The sequence below is a fragment of the Penicillium cinerascens genome (assembly GCF_028974065.1).
Source record: "Penicillium cinerascens strain IBT 15544 chromosome Unknown scaffold_4_segment0_segment0, whole genome shotgun sequence".
Taxonomy (NCBI): domain Eukaryota; kingdom Fungi; phylum Ascomycota; class Eurotiomycetes; order Eurotiales; family Aspergillaceae; genus Penicillium; species Penicillium cinerascens.
The window spans coordinates 174,755-191,247 of NW_026695297.1; the positions used below are offsets into that span (position 1 = coordinate 174,755).

The following is a 16,493-nucleotide window of genomic DNA, read 5'->3' on the forward strand; positions in this document are numbered from 1 at the left end:
TCCGGTACCGGCAGTTTCCACTCCGTGTACCTGCAGACGTTGTATCCACTACCTGGGCGGGGGCCTTGCACCCCATATGGCCTGGAAGTACCGTTTACTTCCGGGCAGGGGACCTTCTCCACTGTCCGAAACCTAAGCTTGATCCATGGTCAGTGTTCCCGGTCCGCCATGTCTGCCTCTACCTTTTCCATAGGAAAGACATACGAATGGTAGTTCGGTCGATGAGTACCTGGGATTACCGAAGTGATGCGGTCCAAAGATAAGGTATTGTGAGATTCCTAGCTTGGAAAAATAAAATTAAAACGTGTTGAGGATCCACTCCCTACAAAGAAATATATCCGAGAGTTACGCCCTCAAATACCTGCACGCTACTTGACGTGAAACACGGCCTTTGCTTATGGTATATACCTGGGCACCGTAGAAGTCACGACGCAAAATAGCGAGCTCGTGCAATTAATAAGGCATTGATTCAAAGTGTGCTCTGAATCCTGCTCTCCAGCTTTGGATGTTGTCCGAATGGCGATGGTGTCACACGTTGTGACAGTAGTTAAAACCACCGTAATGGGTCCGCCCGCGCACGTTCATCGCGTCGCTCTCAACCTTTTTGTTGGATCTTTATTTTATCTTGTACTTCAATCATCCTGTCACGACACGGAGAACTGGGGGAACTTAAGTCTACACAGAGAACCCTAGGGAAAATAAAGAGTGTGGTCAAGGTAAAGCCTTCTGGCCCATCCTCCCCATTCTCACCCACGCGAGAATGTCTGGGATCCTAGATTGGAAAAGAGCGGCTTTTGGTCTGACTATTATGATCTATCCATTCAGATGATGGGTATCTATTGCTAATCTACATTACTCTCGTCAAAGAAGCAAAGCTAGTCATGGACTCCTTATCGAAAGACGTAGACCATTCCCGCCCGGTCAACACTCACGATCATCCCATAAGGCTGCCGCAGCACCGCAACATCTTGGATAATATCCAGATGGCTTTTCAGAAGCTGCTGCTGCTGGAGACTAATGACAGTGCTGCGCGGCGGCCGCGGGCTGGTGCCTTTCTTGGAGTTACCAGTGTTGCCGGTGGTCGCCGGGTTCGAGGGCTGGTGTTCCAGGACGACTTGGATATTGGCTGCAATCGATGCTATTTCGTAGGTCGGCTTGCTCGTTGCGTCTCCACCACTGACAATCATGCTTGTCTCTGGGCGTGCAAGGTCCCAGAATCGAATCTTCCGGTCGCATCCCGCTGAGATGATGAACCCGCATTTATTGCTGGCCGCTTTGTCGTCGTCGGGCGGATTGAGTCCCGCCACAAATGCCCAGGTCCCGAGCTGATCACCGGATGTGTGAGTTGGAGATGCAGAGCCGTTACCCTCGGTGGCGGCACCCATTCCAGCTGCAGCAGGCGCGTTGGCAAATCGGCGAAGCATGCCTTCCGGTCGATCGTCGTCAACGGACCATGCCTCAAAGTCCCTAACATTGAGGCGCTGTCCACGGAGAGCGGCAGGCCGAGAGGTACCTCGATGCGTCCCCCCGGAAGTGCCTTCATTGAGATTCAGTGGTGCCATCTGGTAGACCTCGCGACAACGGAACTTTTCAATATCCCATGCGGTGATTTGATTACCGCGGGAACCGGCACTGGATACGCAGACCCAGCGTCCTCGCGGCTTCAACGGGTGCAGTTGGATTCGGTGGACATACCCCCAACCTGGAAGACCCCATGCCCTTAATCGCACACGGAAACGGAGATCCCATAAATCCATGATGCCATGAGTCGTTCCCACAAGTAGCCAAGTGTGCCGCCGGTCACAGCAAAACGTAGTCGGGGTTCCATGGTGGACTGGGTTTTCAAGTGTGTAGATGGGTAACATGGTCTTCATGTCCAGTGCGATGATTCGGCAGGTATTAGTGGCAACTAGCAGCGTTGACTGGCCCTCGTCCCGGAAATGTTCCATCCAGACAGCATATTCGGGTAATCCATTCTCGGCCACTGGGAGCTGATATTCGCGCACGATCTGGAGCTTTCCATACCGGGCAGTTTCATTGACTTTCTGGTAGTCAACTCGGACGGCATGAATGCTGCCATCGGTGGCGCCGCTGACGAAAGTATAGGTATTCTCGACAAACGTCAGTGCCTTCACCCGTGCCCCAGACGCATGCCGATGAGTCTGGCGGGAGCGCGGGGTCAAATTACGCTCAAGGCGAGTCGTGTCCCAGATCTTGACTGTACTATCATCGGATGCCGTGACGAAGAACGAGTGGTCCGGAGGCACAGCAATGCGATTCACCGGCCCGCTGTGTTCACCAAAGGTGGCCACCAGATGCCCTTCGGGCCTCCACATCTTCGTGGGGTCTTGGGTATTGGGTTGACGGATAGGCAGTCGAGGGTCCAGCTCTTTGACATAAGGCCCGAGATCAAATAGATCAGTCGGATAATTTTCTGCAAACACATTGTCCAATAGCTGCAGAACCACGGGATCATCACCCGCATAGGAATGATTGGCACGGTATCGTCGTGCAGGTGCCTGGACCGGTTTCCGTTCGTAGGCGTGGGAGAGAGGCGATGGCTGAGGAGTTCCTCCTCGATTCGTGGGTGCATCCACCTTCCCAAACGCATTTGCCGAGCTTGTGCTGGTTTCTGCGTATGTTTTGGTAGTTTCGTTGCGACCGAGAAGGTTGATTGCGCTTGACTTTCGTTGGACTCTGTCGCCTCTGATAGAAAGGGTGTCGGTATTGGTAGGAGTTGTTGATGAGCTCTCTTGACCAGAGCTCAGCCGGCGACTGACAGGAATTCGATCCCGATCAAGATCGGAGCCTGGAGGAGACATTGCACGAGACCCAGGACCTGCAGCAGGAGACGATGCAACGGGGGATGCAGCCGAAGAATCGACCCCAATATGATCCAGGCGACCTGGACGTGGAATTTCTAGCTCTTTGTGAAGTTGACTTCTGGCTCGAGCATGTTTGCGATGAGCGCCGGGTCCTCGCTCAATTGTTGTAGAGGCATCAAGCAGTGCATCCGCGATAGTTCTCGGCTTATTGTCATCGGCAATGCGACCTTCATTCCGAACAACTGGTGAATTTCGTGTCTTTTCGTTGAGGTTCTTGTCAAAGAAGACTGTTTGGGGTGTGACCCCATGTTGCGATAAACTGATAATATCATTCAACGGTATAGATGGATCAGTATCGACATCTCTCGATTGGCGCAGCGATACCCTCCAAATGTAGTCTCGAAGTGCAAGAAGCTTGAGTTCATCCTCTGGACTCATGCCAAGGTTCCGCAGCTTGGAGAGCCACTGCTCATCTTCATCGTTCTTCGATTGAGCGCCTAGCATGAATGTAGAAGTTCGTCCCACGCGAGAGCTATGACTACCGGGCTCGGAGAAGCTGAATGCCCCTTCACGGCTCGATGATTTCCAAAAAAGACCCTTATCAGCCTTGGATGCCCAAATGAAAGCCATTTCGTAGATGTTTCTGGATATTGGACGTTTGAGAGCGTCAAGAAGATCGGCCTCAGAAAACCTGACGATCTGGACTTTAAGAAAAGGTCGAATAAGAGGCGTTAGAATCGAATAGATATCCGCCTTCGACATAAACTTCGTGGTCTTGACCACAAGGTTCACAGTAGCCTCGCGAATCCAAATGTTTGGGTGCACCAAGAAGCCAACAGTAATATAAAGCAGATCCCAAGTTGTGGACCGTTGAAACAGCCCAAGATCAGCCATGGCTGCAAGCGAGCGAATCACTTTTTCCACGACAAATTCTTCAGGCTCAGTCATAGATTGGACCATTAGGGGAAGAATGTACTGCTCCAAGCTAATGTTTCCCACGTATGCGGCGACACCAACCACGGCCTCGAAGAAAGCGCACTTCAAGATCCAGTCACGATCATTCAAGTATGTGTTTAGATGGCTCAAAATGACCTCGTTCGATTTCAGATTGCCAAAGAACACGCAGAGACTGGATACGGACCCCAGAAAGGCTCGACGAACAGACGCATCCGTATCTGTGAGAAGCGCTTTTGTGTGGACCTCAAAGTACTCCAGTAAATCAATTCGAGCAACATCGTAAAGATTATGATAAGTGGCATCCTCGGTCCACCGTGGCTCAAAGCCGACGGGAATCAGCGCCGTCAGGCGAGAGTCGGAACGCAGTGCTTGAATCATGTCCAAGAATCTTAGGGATGACTGTGCCAGTGATGCAATGCATGAGGCATACGCAGCACGGACCAAGGGTTTCGGATTATGCTTGGATGATACGATGAAAGACTGTAGCCTTGGGAAGATGTATTCGGAGAATAGATAGGCGTTGACTGGGGAAACCACATGGACCATCTCCAGTAATTGAGTTAGCGTGCGAATGGCGGCGACCTTGACGGAGTCTGTGCGGTCCGCTAAAAGAATCATGATATAAGGGAGAACTCGATCGAGCTTTGCTTCGTCGGATAGCCGTTCTGCAAAGGCCAGAAGAATATCGCATGCTTTTATCCGAGCCGAAGCCTTGGCTGTGGTCCGAAGATTGGAGACAACCAGTGTCAAAAAGATCAAAACGCCCTCGTCGGACTGCGATGATGTTCCCAACATTTGGTTTCCGCTATTGGGCAGATCGAGTTTTACCGGGAGAATGTCTCCTGTGAGTCGAGAGACACCGGGATTGGATGCATCTCGAGAGCCTCGGGATGTGGAGCCAAGGAAATAGGATATCTTGTCAAAGTCGAAGCAGACTCGCTCAATCCTGTTATCGGTTTCGCCTCGGTTGGTGGATTCAGCATCCACCTTCGTTCTCCCTGAAGATGGATCCGTCATGAGAGACATGTATTGATGAAGGAAGCTGTAGAAATATTCGGGGAAAGCTTTGTTCTTCCAGAAGTTCAGATACTCCTCGGCTGAATATCGGGATTCTGGGTCCAGTGAAATCATGTGTAAGATCAGCTCCCGGATCTCTGGGTCTTCAATCTTCGCCAACTGGCTGTGCTCTGGGCTGTATTCGCCTTTGCGATACTTGTACATCTGACTGAGCGTGAAAATCGGAGACTCGAGAAAGAGCTCTGCAATGACGCAGCCGGCGCTGAAGATGTCCATTGCCCAGTTGACGTGACGATTCCCTGGCTCTTCTCCGGCCTCAAGGAATCGCTCGGGTGCCAGATAACACGTTCGCCGCCCGGAGATGTCAAAGTAGAAAGAAAAGTCTGCTGGGTTGTCTTCTGGAAGAAATGTTGGTTTGAACGAGGAAGAAAAGTCGGAGAGATATAGCCAGTTCCATGACGTGACCAGAACGTTCTCGGTCTTGATATCACCGTGGAACACGTCCAAGGAATGACAGTCACGCAGTGCACATAATAGTTGGAATGCAATCCATTTCTTTTCAATGTCTTCTAGAAATGGACGAGTGCTGTGTAGCCGTCAGTTCTGAGTTATCTGATATCAATATCAGTAAACATACCTCATCCGATCGTACAAAGAGCTGTGGATGTATTGTCGGACCAAATACCCACTAGTACTGGTCTCCAGGATCCTCTCGTAGCTCAATGCGTTTGGCACGTCTGATAGAAGCGTGCGTTCCCCTGTAATGGAATGATTAGCTTGATTAGACTATCCGAGAAGATATCGCGTACGAATGATGGCTTTCACATATGGCTCCAGCTGCATCGTCGGGTATGGTTTCATAATAACCTTGACGAAGACCAGGCCATTCAGCTGTCGCGCGCGGATGCTCTTCATGAACCTGCCCCCACCCATCGACTTCTCATACACCAGGTCTGAAAGCTCCGGCACATCGATCCCCGCTGACCCCGCGGACAGGGTAGTGAGGGAGTAGCCTTGACCCATGATTTTGCCAGGACTTCATCTCCCAAGTTTATTTGGAGAGTAACGGAGACGAAGCAGTTGATAAGTTGATAAAGCGGAGGTTGCGGTCACTTGACGCGTCTGCACGTGATGGGCAGGCGGTGAGTGGTGTCAACAGCCTGCTTTTTGGTCCTCGTTAGCACGACAACTACACTTGATATTGATTATTTTGATTTGAAAATCTGCTCGGTTGATGCTATTGTGCTGTTTTCATCGACCATGATGTCTTCGTGCCGGGATTAATCTTTGCCTGGATCCCAGGTTTCGCCTCGGGCAGCCACTTAAAGAAGCGGTAAAGATCGCAGGGGCTTCCAGGGAGGAATTATTATCACACAGTCAACAGGTCCACATTTCGAATTTGACCTTTCAGGCCTCGAGTAGCTACATCGAGTGTCTTGCATCTTACCCGTCGAATCTATCGCTTTGACATGGGCTCTGTCTCAGCTGAAATCCACAGTTTGCATTCCGCCAAGTCCAGCTTACCTCCGCCTTCTATGGATTCAAATACTATGGATCACGTCGGCATTCCCAACATCGGCACAGATGAGTCTCTGTTCGAAGTGATCCCTAAGCTGTCTAGGTGATTCTTTCATTCCACCTTTGGCCACTCTTGATTTGACAAGAATCTAATTTTCTTGCGTAGTTTCATTAGCACAGCCGTGGGCGACATCGCATACTCATTCGAGCAAATGAGATATGGATCCCGCGGGCACCGTCTGAGGCAGCTGGTTCACGCTCTTGCCGAGGATAGTCACAACCCATTTATCATTGTTGCATTGATGTAAGCCATGTCCGGCTCATCTGAAGCACGAGGCTGAACCAAGGTGACACAGGATTTTGAAATGGGAATTTACCAATGCCGCCGACGATGACTGGGGTCTCAATGAAAGTCGAGGCACGGCCTGCGAATTTGTCGCTTGGCAATTCCTGTGTCATTTGAACCAGCGTGAAACCATCGAATTCCTCCTGGAAGAGCTCCCGATCCCTCAACGCACCTCCACGAATTCCATTGAAGTGGAAAGAGGAACATCCGACTTCGCAACATCGAGGGACATGGAGACTACTCCACTTTTGTCAGGCTCTTCGACTGCTCTTTATCGGCTTGGGCTGGGAAAAGCCTCACAGCGCGGTGATACCGGTGAACAAAGCATCAGCGCAGAAGCCCATAGCCTCCATCGATATGCCCGATTCTTCGGGTTAAACGCCCTAGAAGTTGCAGTCATCGCCCAGGCTAAAAGGTTTTTGAGCCAACGAGTTGTTCAGCGCGTGGTCAACGACATCTGGAACGGAGAAATTGTTTTCTGGGACTCGCTCACTGTTCACTCGAAGAAAAAGCCACATATCTTCAACAGAAGGTGAGAACTGACCTTTCATTGTTTATGACGACATGCTTACGCACGTACAGAACGGCAGATCCGTATTCGAGGTTGAGGGTGCCCGTCTACCGAAAGATGTTTGAAGCAGCATTCTTCCTTTCTCTTCTGCTTCTGTACTACTCAGTACTGGTGGAGAGGAAGCAGCACGGACTTGGATTCTTTGAGACACTGATGGATGTGTGGATTGCTGCCTTTGCATATGACGAACTGAGTGGGCTGGTTGATGCGGGTGTACTGTTCTACCAGATGGACTTTTGGAGCCTCTGGAACCTAGGCATAATCAGCGTGGGAGTTTCTTTCATCATCACAAGTGAGTCGATTGTGCTCCGTCTGCCTTGCCAATCTTCAGCTTTACGACTGGATCTTTTTCAATTTTTGAGGCTGACACACCTGCAGGAGTCATTGGGTTGGCGAGGGGAGACAACTACGTTATCGACATTTCATTCGATATTCTGTCCCTCGAGGCTCTGTTTTTGGTTCCAAGGTAGATTCACCTGTATTCTGGGTGGTGTGCAGCTCGGCATTTCTGACGCAGGGCCAACAGGATCTGCTCGCTCGTGAGCTTGAACTCCTATTTTGGCAGTCTCGTGAGTTTTCTGACCTATATTGGAAATATGCCTTTTCTGACTGTGGCTATGATAGATTCCCGTGCTAAAAGAGATGGTACTGTGTCACTTTGAAACCAGCTTGGGGCCCCAAGGCTGATTGATCTCCAGACGAAAGCATTCTTCAGGTTCATGCCGGTGGTGGTGGTCTTGTATATCGGTAAGGGTGGCTGAGATAGCACAGCCGAGTAGACCTGAAACAACTAACGGTGACGGGATCCCTGCAGGGTTCTTGACCACGTTTACGATGCTCGCCCGCGACCGCCTGTCGCTCAAAGAAATGTCGTGGATGCTAGTGAAAGTGTTCTTTGGGTATGGCGGTGAAGATCCCCGTTCTCGACCGCTTCTTTCTAACGCGAGGCAGATCCGGCGCTCTTGGACTCGTGGGTGGTGGCACTATTCCTTGACTTGCAGGTTGAACTGACGGTGGCTGAATTGATTGGTCCAAAGGACTCCGCTTCGCAAGTAAGTCTACTGGTACTAGCGGCTGTTTCTGCACGATCCCTGCAGATTGGTGAAATGGTTGGCTGTCGCGTTTAGTTGACTGACGCGCTAAAATTTAGATCTCCCCGATTTTCGGCTACGGCTTGATGTAAGTTCTGCCTTTGTTATTGCTTGCGCCATGTTAGGACGGAAAACACCGCATACTGTTGCGATCACGTTTTGACGTGCTCGTGACGCTGGAGCTGCAGTAGTTTCGCAATGTTCCAATCCATTCCTCTCAGGGCTGGTGAAATGGTGGCCCCGCAATAAATGCCACGCATCTCGAATTTACACTTTGATCCGAACAGAGACTGACGATGTCACAGGTTGATTTTTGTTTCGATGACCAACATTCTCTTGCTCTCATCACTGATCAGTTTGATGAGCATGAGTATGGAAGGGGTGGGTTCGGTCGCGGCGCGTAAATGATCACATTTTACTAATCTTACGGATATATCCCAGGTCATGCTTCATGCTCGTGAGGAATACCTTTTTCAGTGAGTACCTACATATACTTTTAAAATTTGCACTGCCCCCAAAAAAGTGACCATGTCGCTAATGTGAACAGGTTATCCATCTATGTTCTGGAAAGCATCAATTCTCGACGCCTGACATACTTTATGCCCCCCTTGGTGAGTCAACGCCGAGAACCCTTGAAGGCTTCTGTCCGTGTTCTGGAACACCGAAAGCTCACATGCCACAAAGAATCTTATCCCACTCCTTTGCATTCGCCCCATGCGACTGTTTCTTTCCGCGGGAACGGTCCGTCGCGTGCGCATTGTCCTCCTGCGCGCAACTCACCTCCCATTCGTCATGCTCATTTGGGTCTATGAGTCCAGCTGGCGCCATCTGAATCAACGGACTACCGGTCTCCCTCCACTATCAACGGCAGGACCTGGTGCTTCTGCCGGCGAGCCGAGTGCCTCCAGATGCCAGGACCCACATCATCTTTCCGCAGCCGAAACACGTCCAGGCCCTGGAAATGAACGAACCGACGTGGAGCGGCACGATGTGCGTGAACCAGATTCGGCGCGGGGCAAAGAGACACAGATTGCGGATGTGATCGACGCAATTGAACAGCTTCGAGTGCAAGTGGAGCGCGTAGCTACGACGTTCGCGCAGCCGCCGGCCCGCTGAAGCAGATTTGTGACAGGTACTTTACAAGATGAAAAGGAGCTAGGTCGTTCATCCTCGAAGGGGCTACTTCCCAGGTGCTTACAGCCACGCACGCCCCCTGCGCGACGATGTGGAGCCACCCCGACTTCTCGAGTTTGAGGGGACACTACTCCGTACTCCGTACTCCGCACTCCGTAGATCGGATATAATTAGCGGCCCGGGGCGTTCTTCGGGGCTTTCTTTTCCCATCTGTTCCCTTTTGTAGTAATTCTATCACCGAGTCCGCGTACTACATAGATCAGCCTCTCAACCTTTGGGGTGCGTAAGGTGGGGCCGTCCACGATGCTATACATATCGACGGCTCGTAAGGGCGGTCTCGCATCTAGTGATAGTTAGATGGCAAGTCTTGCCTGATCGAGCAAAAGATGGATGTTTCGCAGTCAAACTTGAAGGGTTTGGAGGGGGCGGCTGTGTACGGAGTGTAAGATCAGGGAACATCGCTGTCAAGGACACTGCATATCGCCAAGCCAGCACCCAAAGTACCGGGCTCCTGTCGTGATTCTGTATGGTTGAGGAAGGCCACCCTTCACGCATGGGATTGCATGGGACGCGACGCTGTTGGGCAGACCGGTCCGGCGGTGATGGAGGGAATGGTTAGCCTTTCCCAAAACCATAGGTTGCAGCCGCCGTTATTTGCGTTTATTCGCAGGTCGGGGGTTTCTTTTGGCCTCTGGCCTCTGCACGATGCCAATCTCCCGTGCCGTACTCAGAGTTCTGTAATTTCCCTGATCCATGAACCTGTGTCCCGTTCTCTGCCATATCCGATACCTAGACTAAGCCCGGAAGAGTCTGACTTGCCTAACCCATGACATATCACTTGCCCAGGAAGCATCGGGCATCTTTGATCGCTCTTCTCCGGCGCTAAATCTATGGTGCATGGGTACTGAATACAGAACTTGCAGACCTAAGACCTCATCGATCTCCTTTCCCCCTCCCCCCAGGCCGTTAGTCGGTCACCCCACTTATCGTTCCCACCGCATTTGCAGACCCGCCTTCTCTTTGAAAATCTGCCTTGCCCGGTGAGGCGTCAACGTTACTCTACTCTTCACCACCGATGCGGCGCAAACTCGTCTCTCGTCTTGTGTCCGCTTGACGTCTCTCAGCCACCGTCCATGTATGCTGCTACTCGTCGCCAACAGCTCTAGCTGTTTCATTCATTATTTATACTCCCGTCGCTTCCGCAATTACACCTTTTTCTATAGACTTGCTTTGCCTTCGCGTTTGAACCCTCTATTTGTCGAGTCTCTTGTGATAGCTAGGCTCTTAGCACAGTTGTCATGGATCAGCCTCCTGGGTCATACGGTCGTTCTACGATGGCCCGCTCGTTGCCAGAAAATGTACAGACCTTTGATGCATCGTCAAGCTACCCGTCGCCAGTCTCCGCGACGACTCCTCAAGGATTAGGGTTCTCAACCGTTGGGTTGGGCATCTCTGGCTGTGGCCTAGAGCCCGGCTTCAACAACCTCAGGGTAATTCCCGGTGCAGTGCCTTTTGCAGCTTCCGCAACTGCCCCGAGCCAGATGGTTCCCATTGAAAGTTACTACGGCATCACTATGAAAGTCGACGATTTCTCCAGGCCGTGCTTCTCGGTCCACAATGGCCTCCCGCCCGCCTCCGACTCTCCGATCAATCTCTACGACTCCCAGACCATGGGCGTATCCCCAAGCTACAATACCTCCTTAGAGGTTGGTGGACAGGGCACTTTTACACAGTCGCTTGATTCCTGGGCTCCGACGTCGTGTTCCGGACCGACAACTCCACTGGAAGCCGTTGTCGCCACCGGTCATTGGGATCAGCCCTACTTTCCAGAGTCGTGCATCACCGCGAACCCACCGAGATTACCGATCAGCAGCGGTCCGTACCATCATATGGCAGTCACAGGGGGAAGCAGACCGCCCACGAGTCATTACCACGCAGCACGACTTTCTTCTTCTCCTCGCAGCACCACTTCATCTGAATGTGTCATCCCAAATATCCCCCAGAAAGTCAATAAAAATCACAGATGCAGCAAAACTCAGATGGACAAGGACATGGATGGGGGACGCAAATGTCGCGTGTGTGGTTTCGTCTTTACCAGACGCTCCAACTGCACGGAGCACGAGAAACGACATGACCCCGGCTTCAAGAAAGTCTTCTGCGACGAGTGCAAAAAGGCATTTGGGAGAAATGCGGATCTCCGGAGGCACATCGAAAGTGCAAGTCAAGTGACAGAGTCCGACAATGATACGTGCTGACTTGGATCCAGATTCACCGAGGGGTGCGCAAGCATGTCTGCAAGTGGTGCGACCTTAAATTAAGTCGACTTGACTCCCTGATCAAGTGAGATGCATTCGTGGACCAATTATTTTGCAATTCGTATACTGAGACTTTCCTAGACACTCGGAAGGATGTGAGATGCGACCCTGCGGCGCAACTTCCTCTGCTATACGTTTCCCTGCCAAACAAGACGTTAAGCCCCCGTCAGCGTCGGCCCAAAAGCTGTCCTCCAGGCGCCGTTGCTCCGGCTCTAAACATTAAGAAGGGTTGCTTCGCACACGGCTCTAGGATCCGGCATTCCCTGCGAGCTTCTTTCCGGACGCTTTTGTATACTCTGACTTACGAGTTTTGGTGGCCAAGAACCATGCTCGACAACTTTGCTTTTACCCCAATAAACTCATAGCATTTAGCATTTCAGTGAGGCTGGACTGATTTCCTCCCTCAGGCGTTGCATTTCGGGATGTTTTTTCTTTCTTTTTCTTGTACTACGACGCATTAGTGATGGACCACGAAGGCGGCAATTTGATTTGGCTTCGATTTGTTTTATTACTGTTGTTTGTCAATTGATCATTATCTATTAGCATTACAAGCAATGTTCACGTGTTGGTGTGATATCATTGCAGCCGTCTCAATAGGCTGGCGCGCGGTAAGCCGGAGCCCATCGGTTACTGAGCGGGTCCTTGGTACCTTTGCACTTGCAGCGAAAGTTGGCTGCCACTTGAAAGATTAGACAGAACATTAACAAAAGGCTACGTTTGTTCTCTAGCACGTTTCATGCATGCTACCTCGATTTCCAAGCGGGTCGCTCGGGCAAATGCAAACCGCGATAGCCCCGCGAGCCTGCAAATTCCCCTCACGTAGCCCCTACACAACCCACCAGCCTGCCCCTAACTATCTTAGCTTCGCAAAAAGAACTGGGATACCCCTTCAGCTTTGAGCCTGTTAAAGTCTCGACTCTTGCCGTACTCCACCCCTCAAGGGCGAGTCACACGCCAAGATGGGGGCCGGAGGGGATCTTCGAGACAGTCTGGGCTATGATCGGCGACGTTAAGGGCGATTGGAGACACAGAATCACTCTCTCATGGCGCAATGTGCCCGGGGAACCTTCGGAAGCGGCCCAAGCTCCTAAGCTAGCTTTGCAGGGTGGTGACGAAGTCCGACAATCGTCGTGTGATTCAAGGGTATCAAGCTAGACATGGTGGACCCCACAGGCCACGGTGAGATTTTGGCCCCCGACGACTGCCCGAACGCAATGGGTGTCAAAACTCCGAGATGGATTGGCAGGATTCAAGAGGCTGAGACACTGCTGTATAGATGTTGAGTCCTTCTTTTCCCTGAAGAGGTAGTTTTACCATTGCACAATTGGCAAGGCATCAACCGGTGTTGGTATCTCGCTATCTCCACCTGTGGTCCATGCCAACTTGTTAGCTGGCCGCTGTCCTCGAATGAGAGTTGGCGCAATCCCAGCAAGCAACAAAGCAAGTCATCGCGCCTGAATGTCGATTGTCGGTCTGAGTTGGTTCAGAATAGCTGACGTTTCAACGGGACGATCGAGCATCGATCTGGGGGTGGACTTTGTACGGAGAACCCTCGAATTACTGTACCTGATGCAAAATCAAGGTGGCGGGTGTGATTTCCCTCGGCCCCCTGAGCCGGAATAGATCAGGGAGATGTCACAGACGCTAAAGCGTCGGTGGAGATTGCCCTCCGGAATGATGATCATTAGTTCCTGTAATCCTCGTATCGGGCCTTAGAACAGACGCCACGATTGCAGTGCGAAAGAGGGGAAAGTGTCGTCAGGGGCATTTCATGATCGGCAGAAAAGCTATGACCCAGGGGCGCAGAAAGAAACCGTTGCGATTGCAAGGATGAAACAGCCGCTGGGAGATTGATTGAGCGTCGATCAACCAAGATTCGCGCCTCCACAGTATAAAGGTTGGTTCCGCCAACGAGAAGACGCAAAGCAATGACAAAAACATCCCGGCCGCAGAGCTTGGACGCATTGTCTCATTCCACTGAAATTTCAGGGGTTATTTTATTTTTAGTTTTTTTTTTTATCACACACTAGCCTCGGGTGTCTTCTTCGCAGACACAAAGTAGTGGTACGATGGCAACCCGTACCAGGGCCCCTTGTGGTGACGCACCCTGACCCTATCTACACTGTGCCACCGTATTTGATCCTTCTACGTTGGGAGGCCGATTCCGCTGACAAGCTTAAGTTTGATCAAATGCATGATAATAGACAAGACTTTATTGTGGGCACGAATAAGCCTTCTAAAATTAGCCCATCCAATCAGTCTTCCTATTCATAAAAGTTTCTTTACAAGTATCCGCGACCACGTCTTTTGAACGCAATCGTGGTTTTCATACGCCGCATTTATAAAGTGAGATGTTTACTCTGCATTGAAGCCCCTCACATAGAAGAGTCATTCCAAAGTCATTTCACTTAGGACTTGGATACTTTTGTGTCCACCGGTGTCGCCGCAAGCGAGTCCGACCAGCCGTCATCAGTCCCTTCTCTGTGACTTGGTCGGTCACTACCCGCACGGTTAGCACATTTAATTCGTAGAGTAAGAATGAATGAACGGAAACAGGTCAAGATCAGACTTACACACACCTTCGCTTCTCCTTAAGATCAAGATGTCGGACGACCAGAGTGGCAATGATCAAAACGACCGATAGACAAGAGGTTGTGATGAAACCCTTGCGGTATTCGGGTGCATCCACCTGCTGCCACACAATCAGAGGTAGCCATGCCTGGATGACATATGCCATCTCGTTCATGCTTCCAATGACGAGAGATCGCTCTTCATTGTCTTCGGAGCAAATTTCATGAGCCCAACTGTCGAGAATGGTTAATGTGTCCGACGGGGAATCTTATAGACGCAGTTTCACTCACGCCATTAGGAGACCACTGAGTCCAAATCCAGCACCACAGATAATGTAGCAAGTCCACTTCCAACACACTGGGATGTCCCATACTGTCAGCGGGACATAACTGATGATATTCACCATCTGGATGTTGTGAGCTTCTTGGTTATGACTGGTCCGCGGAGCGGTTGAACTCACAGCAACGAAGATAATGGGTGGCCATCGCATCCCGTTGAGGAAAGTGTCTGAAGACCCTTTATTTTGTTAGGTATAAATTGACCGACAGCTCAGCAGCATCGACTTACAGGCATAAGCAAGTGTGGTGACGACTTGAACAATGTAGGTGGTTGTAGGATATGTGTTGATCTGGCCGACTGAGTATTTGTGGTCTTTTGACGCTTTGGGAAACCTGACAAGAATGCTGAATGAATTCCTTTTCGGATCACACAGATTCAAACTTACTGTTGAAACACTGGCTGAGCTCCAGCAGCGGCATTGTTGAAAAGACTGTGGTTCGAGGGTAAGCGAATTATCAAAGAAAGGCCTAATCCCACTCACACGTAAAGTACATAGTGTAAGAAGGTAGATGTGCCATGAAGAGAAGATTTACATCAGTTTTGCTTTAGTGAATGACCCTATATCCTGTCTACCCTCTAGTTCCATCCGCTTTTGCGCCAGTGCAACTTCCTGATACGATATACGATCATGGATGTTAACGTAAATATTCGACCAGGAACGTTTAGACAAGGACGTACCTCTTGGCTGAGATACCATGGAATGGTGATTTCCGGCACACCTGGCAAGACAAAGAAGCCGCTGAGAGCAATCGGGAGAGAAATAACTCCATCAATTTGAAAGAGCTTGTTCCGTGTTGGACCAGATATATTCCCTGCGCTCAGTTCTGCCTTACCATTGCCACCCATTGAAACCCCCTCCCCCGCCTAGTTAATACACGGCATCCTTGAAATACCCAGAAAATATGCTAGTAATACCGCTGCTTGTGTGGAAAATGCATGATCGTTTGGCTAGCTCATTTTTGCGGTACCACGCCCCGATGATATATTGCATGCCAGGGTAAAAAATGCTCTCGGCGAGACCTTGAAAGATCAGATTAAAAATTGAATTATACATGACCAGTACGTCGCCAGCGTACATACCGATCAAAAACCTTAAAGCATAGAACTGGGTAGTAGTGTTGCATCTTGACTTAGAAAACGTGAGCACGGTCCAAAGAAGCTGGACAAGTTAGTGGACCTCACCATGGGTGGGACATCCATGATCTTGTCTCTGCAGCTAGAATCCAGTATCAAGGTCTGATACGCTTCAACAGTATGTTACTCGGAATCTCGCCGATAACGTAGCCCACGGTCCAGCATGTCTGCATATAATTTAGTTGATTGCCGTAGAGATCCATGTCCTCTTTCCTAGATACTGTCAGTCCATTGCGACTGCAGGAGTTTGTCTCACAACATACACTCCAGACACGAAACCATTGTTGATGTTGGTCTGATCAAGGTACTTTAACCTGGAGTCCAGAAAAACGCCGAGTCAGCAAAAAAATCGAATCCCATCTGTCACAATCGCCGGATCATTGACCAAAGTCGCAGGTATCCCGGGCTCATTATATTGCGGAAGGAAAGGTAGCACCATTTGGTAGCCCGTGCAGAGGACGATTATGTCGATGTCATGTAGTGTGTGACTGGATTTGAGTTTCGTAACTAGAGGTATGTGCTTGTCTGAAGACGTCTCAGACGAGATTACGTCGAATTATATCACTTCCTCGATTCGCGATGTGCATCCAGGAAGTGCGGTGGCTGGAATGTCGAAGGCGCCATTTCGGGTGCTTTGATAGAAATGTTTGGCGACCAGGCTGATTTCGCGAGCTA

The 16,493-nt window shown here is 50.5% G+C and overlaps 5 protein-coding genes across 5 annotated transcripts; 3 read left to right on the plus strand and 2 right to left on the minus strand.

The window, feature by feature from the left end:
* Window positions 1-890: 890 nt before the first annotated feature.
* N7498_008003 (ubiquitin-binding serine/threonine protein kinase VPS15) lies at window positions 891-5,822 on the minus strand (the record flags this gene model as incomplete). The annotated part of the gene is made up of 3 exons (XM_058455065.1): window positions 891-5,385; window positions 5,437-5,557; window positions 5,609-5,822. The coding sequence occupies 3 exons, from the start codon at window positions 5,820-5,822 to the stop codon at window positions 891-893; spliced, it is 4,830 nt and encodes a 1,609-aa protein (XP_058305053.1).
* A 446-nt stretch (window positions 5,823-6,268) lies between these two features.
* On the plus strand, window positions 6,269-8,228 carry N7498_008004 (uncharacterized protein; the record flags this gene model as incomplete). The annotated part of the gene is made up of 10 exons (XM_058455066.1): window positions 6,269-6,420; window positions 6,484-6,621; window positions 6,674-7,195; window positions 7,246-7,526; window positions 7,613-7,700; window positions 7,761-7,803; window positions 7,859-7,879; window positions 7,933-7,981; window positions 8,049-8,133; window positions 8,186-8,228. 10 exons carry the CDS (start codon window positions 6,269-6,271, stop codon window positions 8,226-8,228), a joined length of 1,422 nt encoding a protein of 473 aa, XP_058305054.1.
* Window positions 8,229-9,039: 811 nt separating this feature from the next.
* On the plus strand, window positions 9,040-9,441 carry N7498_008005 (uncharacterized protein; the record flags this gene model as incomplete). The annotated part of the gene is made up of 1 exon (XM_058455067.1): window positions 9,040-9,441. One exon carries the CDS (start codon window positions 9,040-9,042, stop codon window positions 9,439-9,441), a length of 402 nt encoding a protein of 133 aa, XP_058305055.1.
* Window positions 9,442-10,793: 1,352 nt separating this feature from the next.
* On the plus strand, window positions 10,794-11,714 carry N7498_008006 (uncharacterized protein; the record flags this gene model as incomplete). Its single annotated transcript, XM_058455068.1, has 1 exon — window positions 10,794-11,714. One exon carries the CDS (start codon window positions 10,794-10,796, stop codon window positions 11,712-11,714), a length of 921 nt encoding a protein of 306 aa, XP_058305056.1.
* Window positions 11,715-14,182: 2,468 nt separating this feature from the next.
* N7498_008007 (uncharacterized protein) lies at window positions 14,183-15,103 on the minus strand (the record flags this gene model as incomplete). Its single annotated transcript, XM_058455069.1, has 5 exons — window positions 14,183-14,273; window positions 14,348-14,578; window positions 14,636-14,861; window positions 14,913-15,005; window positions 15,070-15,103. The coding sequence occupies 5 exons, from the start codon at window positions 15,101-15,103 to the stop codon at window positions 14,183-14,185; spliced, it is 675 nt and encodes a 224-aa protein (XP_058305057.1).
* Window positions 15,104-16,493: the final 1,390 nt, after the last annotated feature.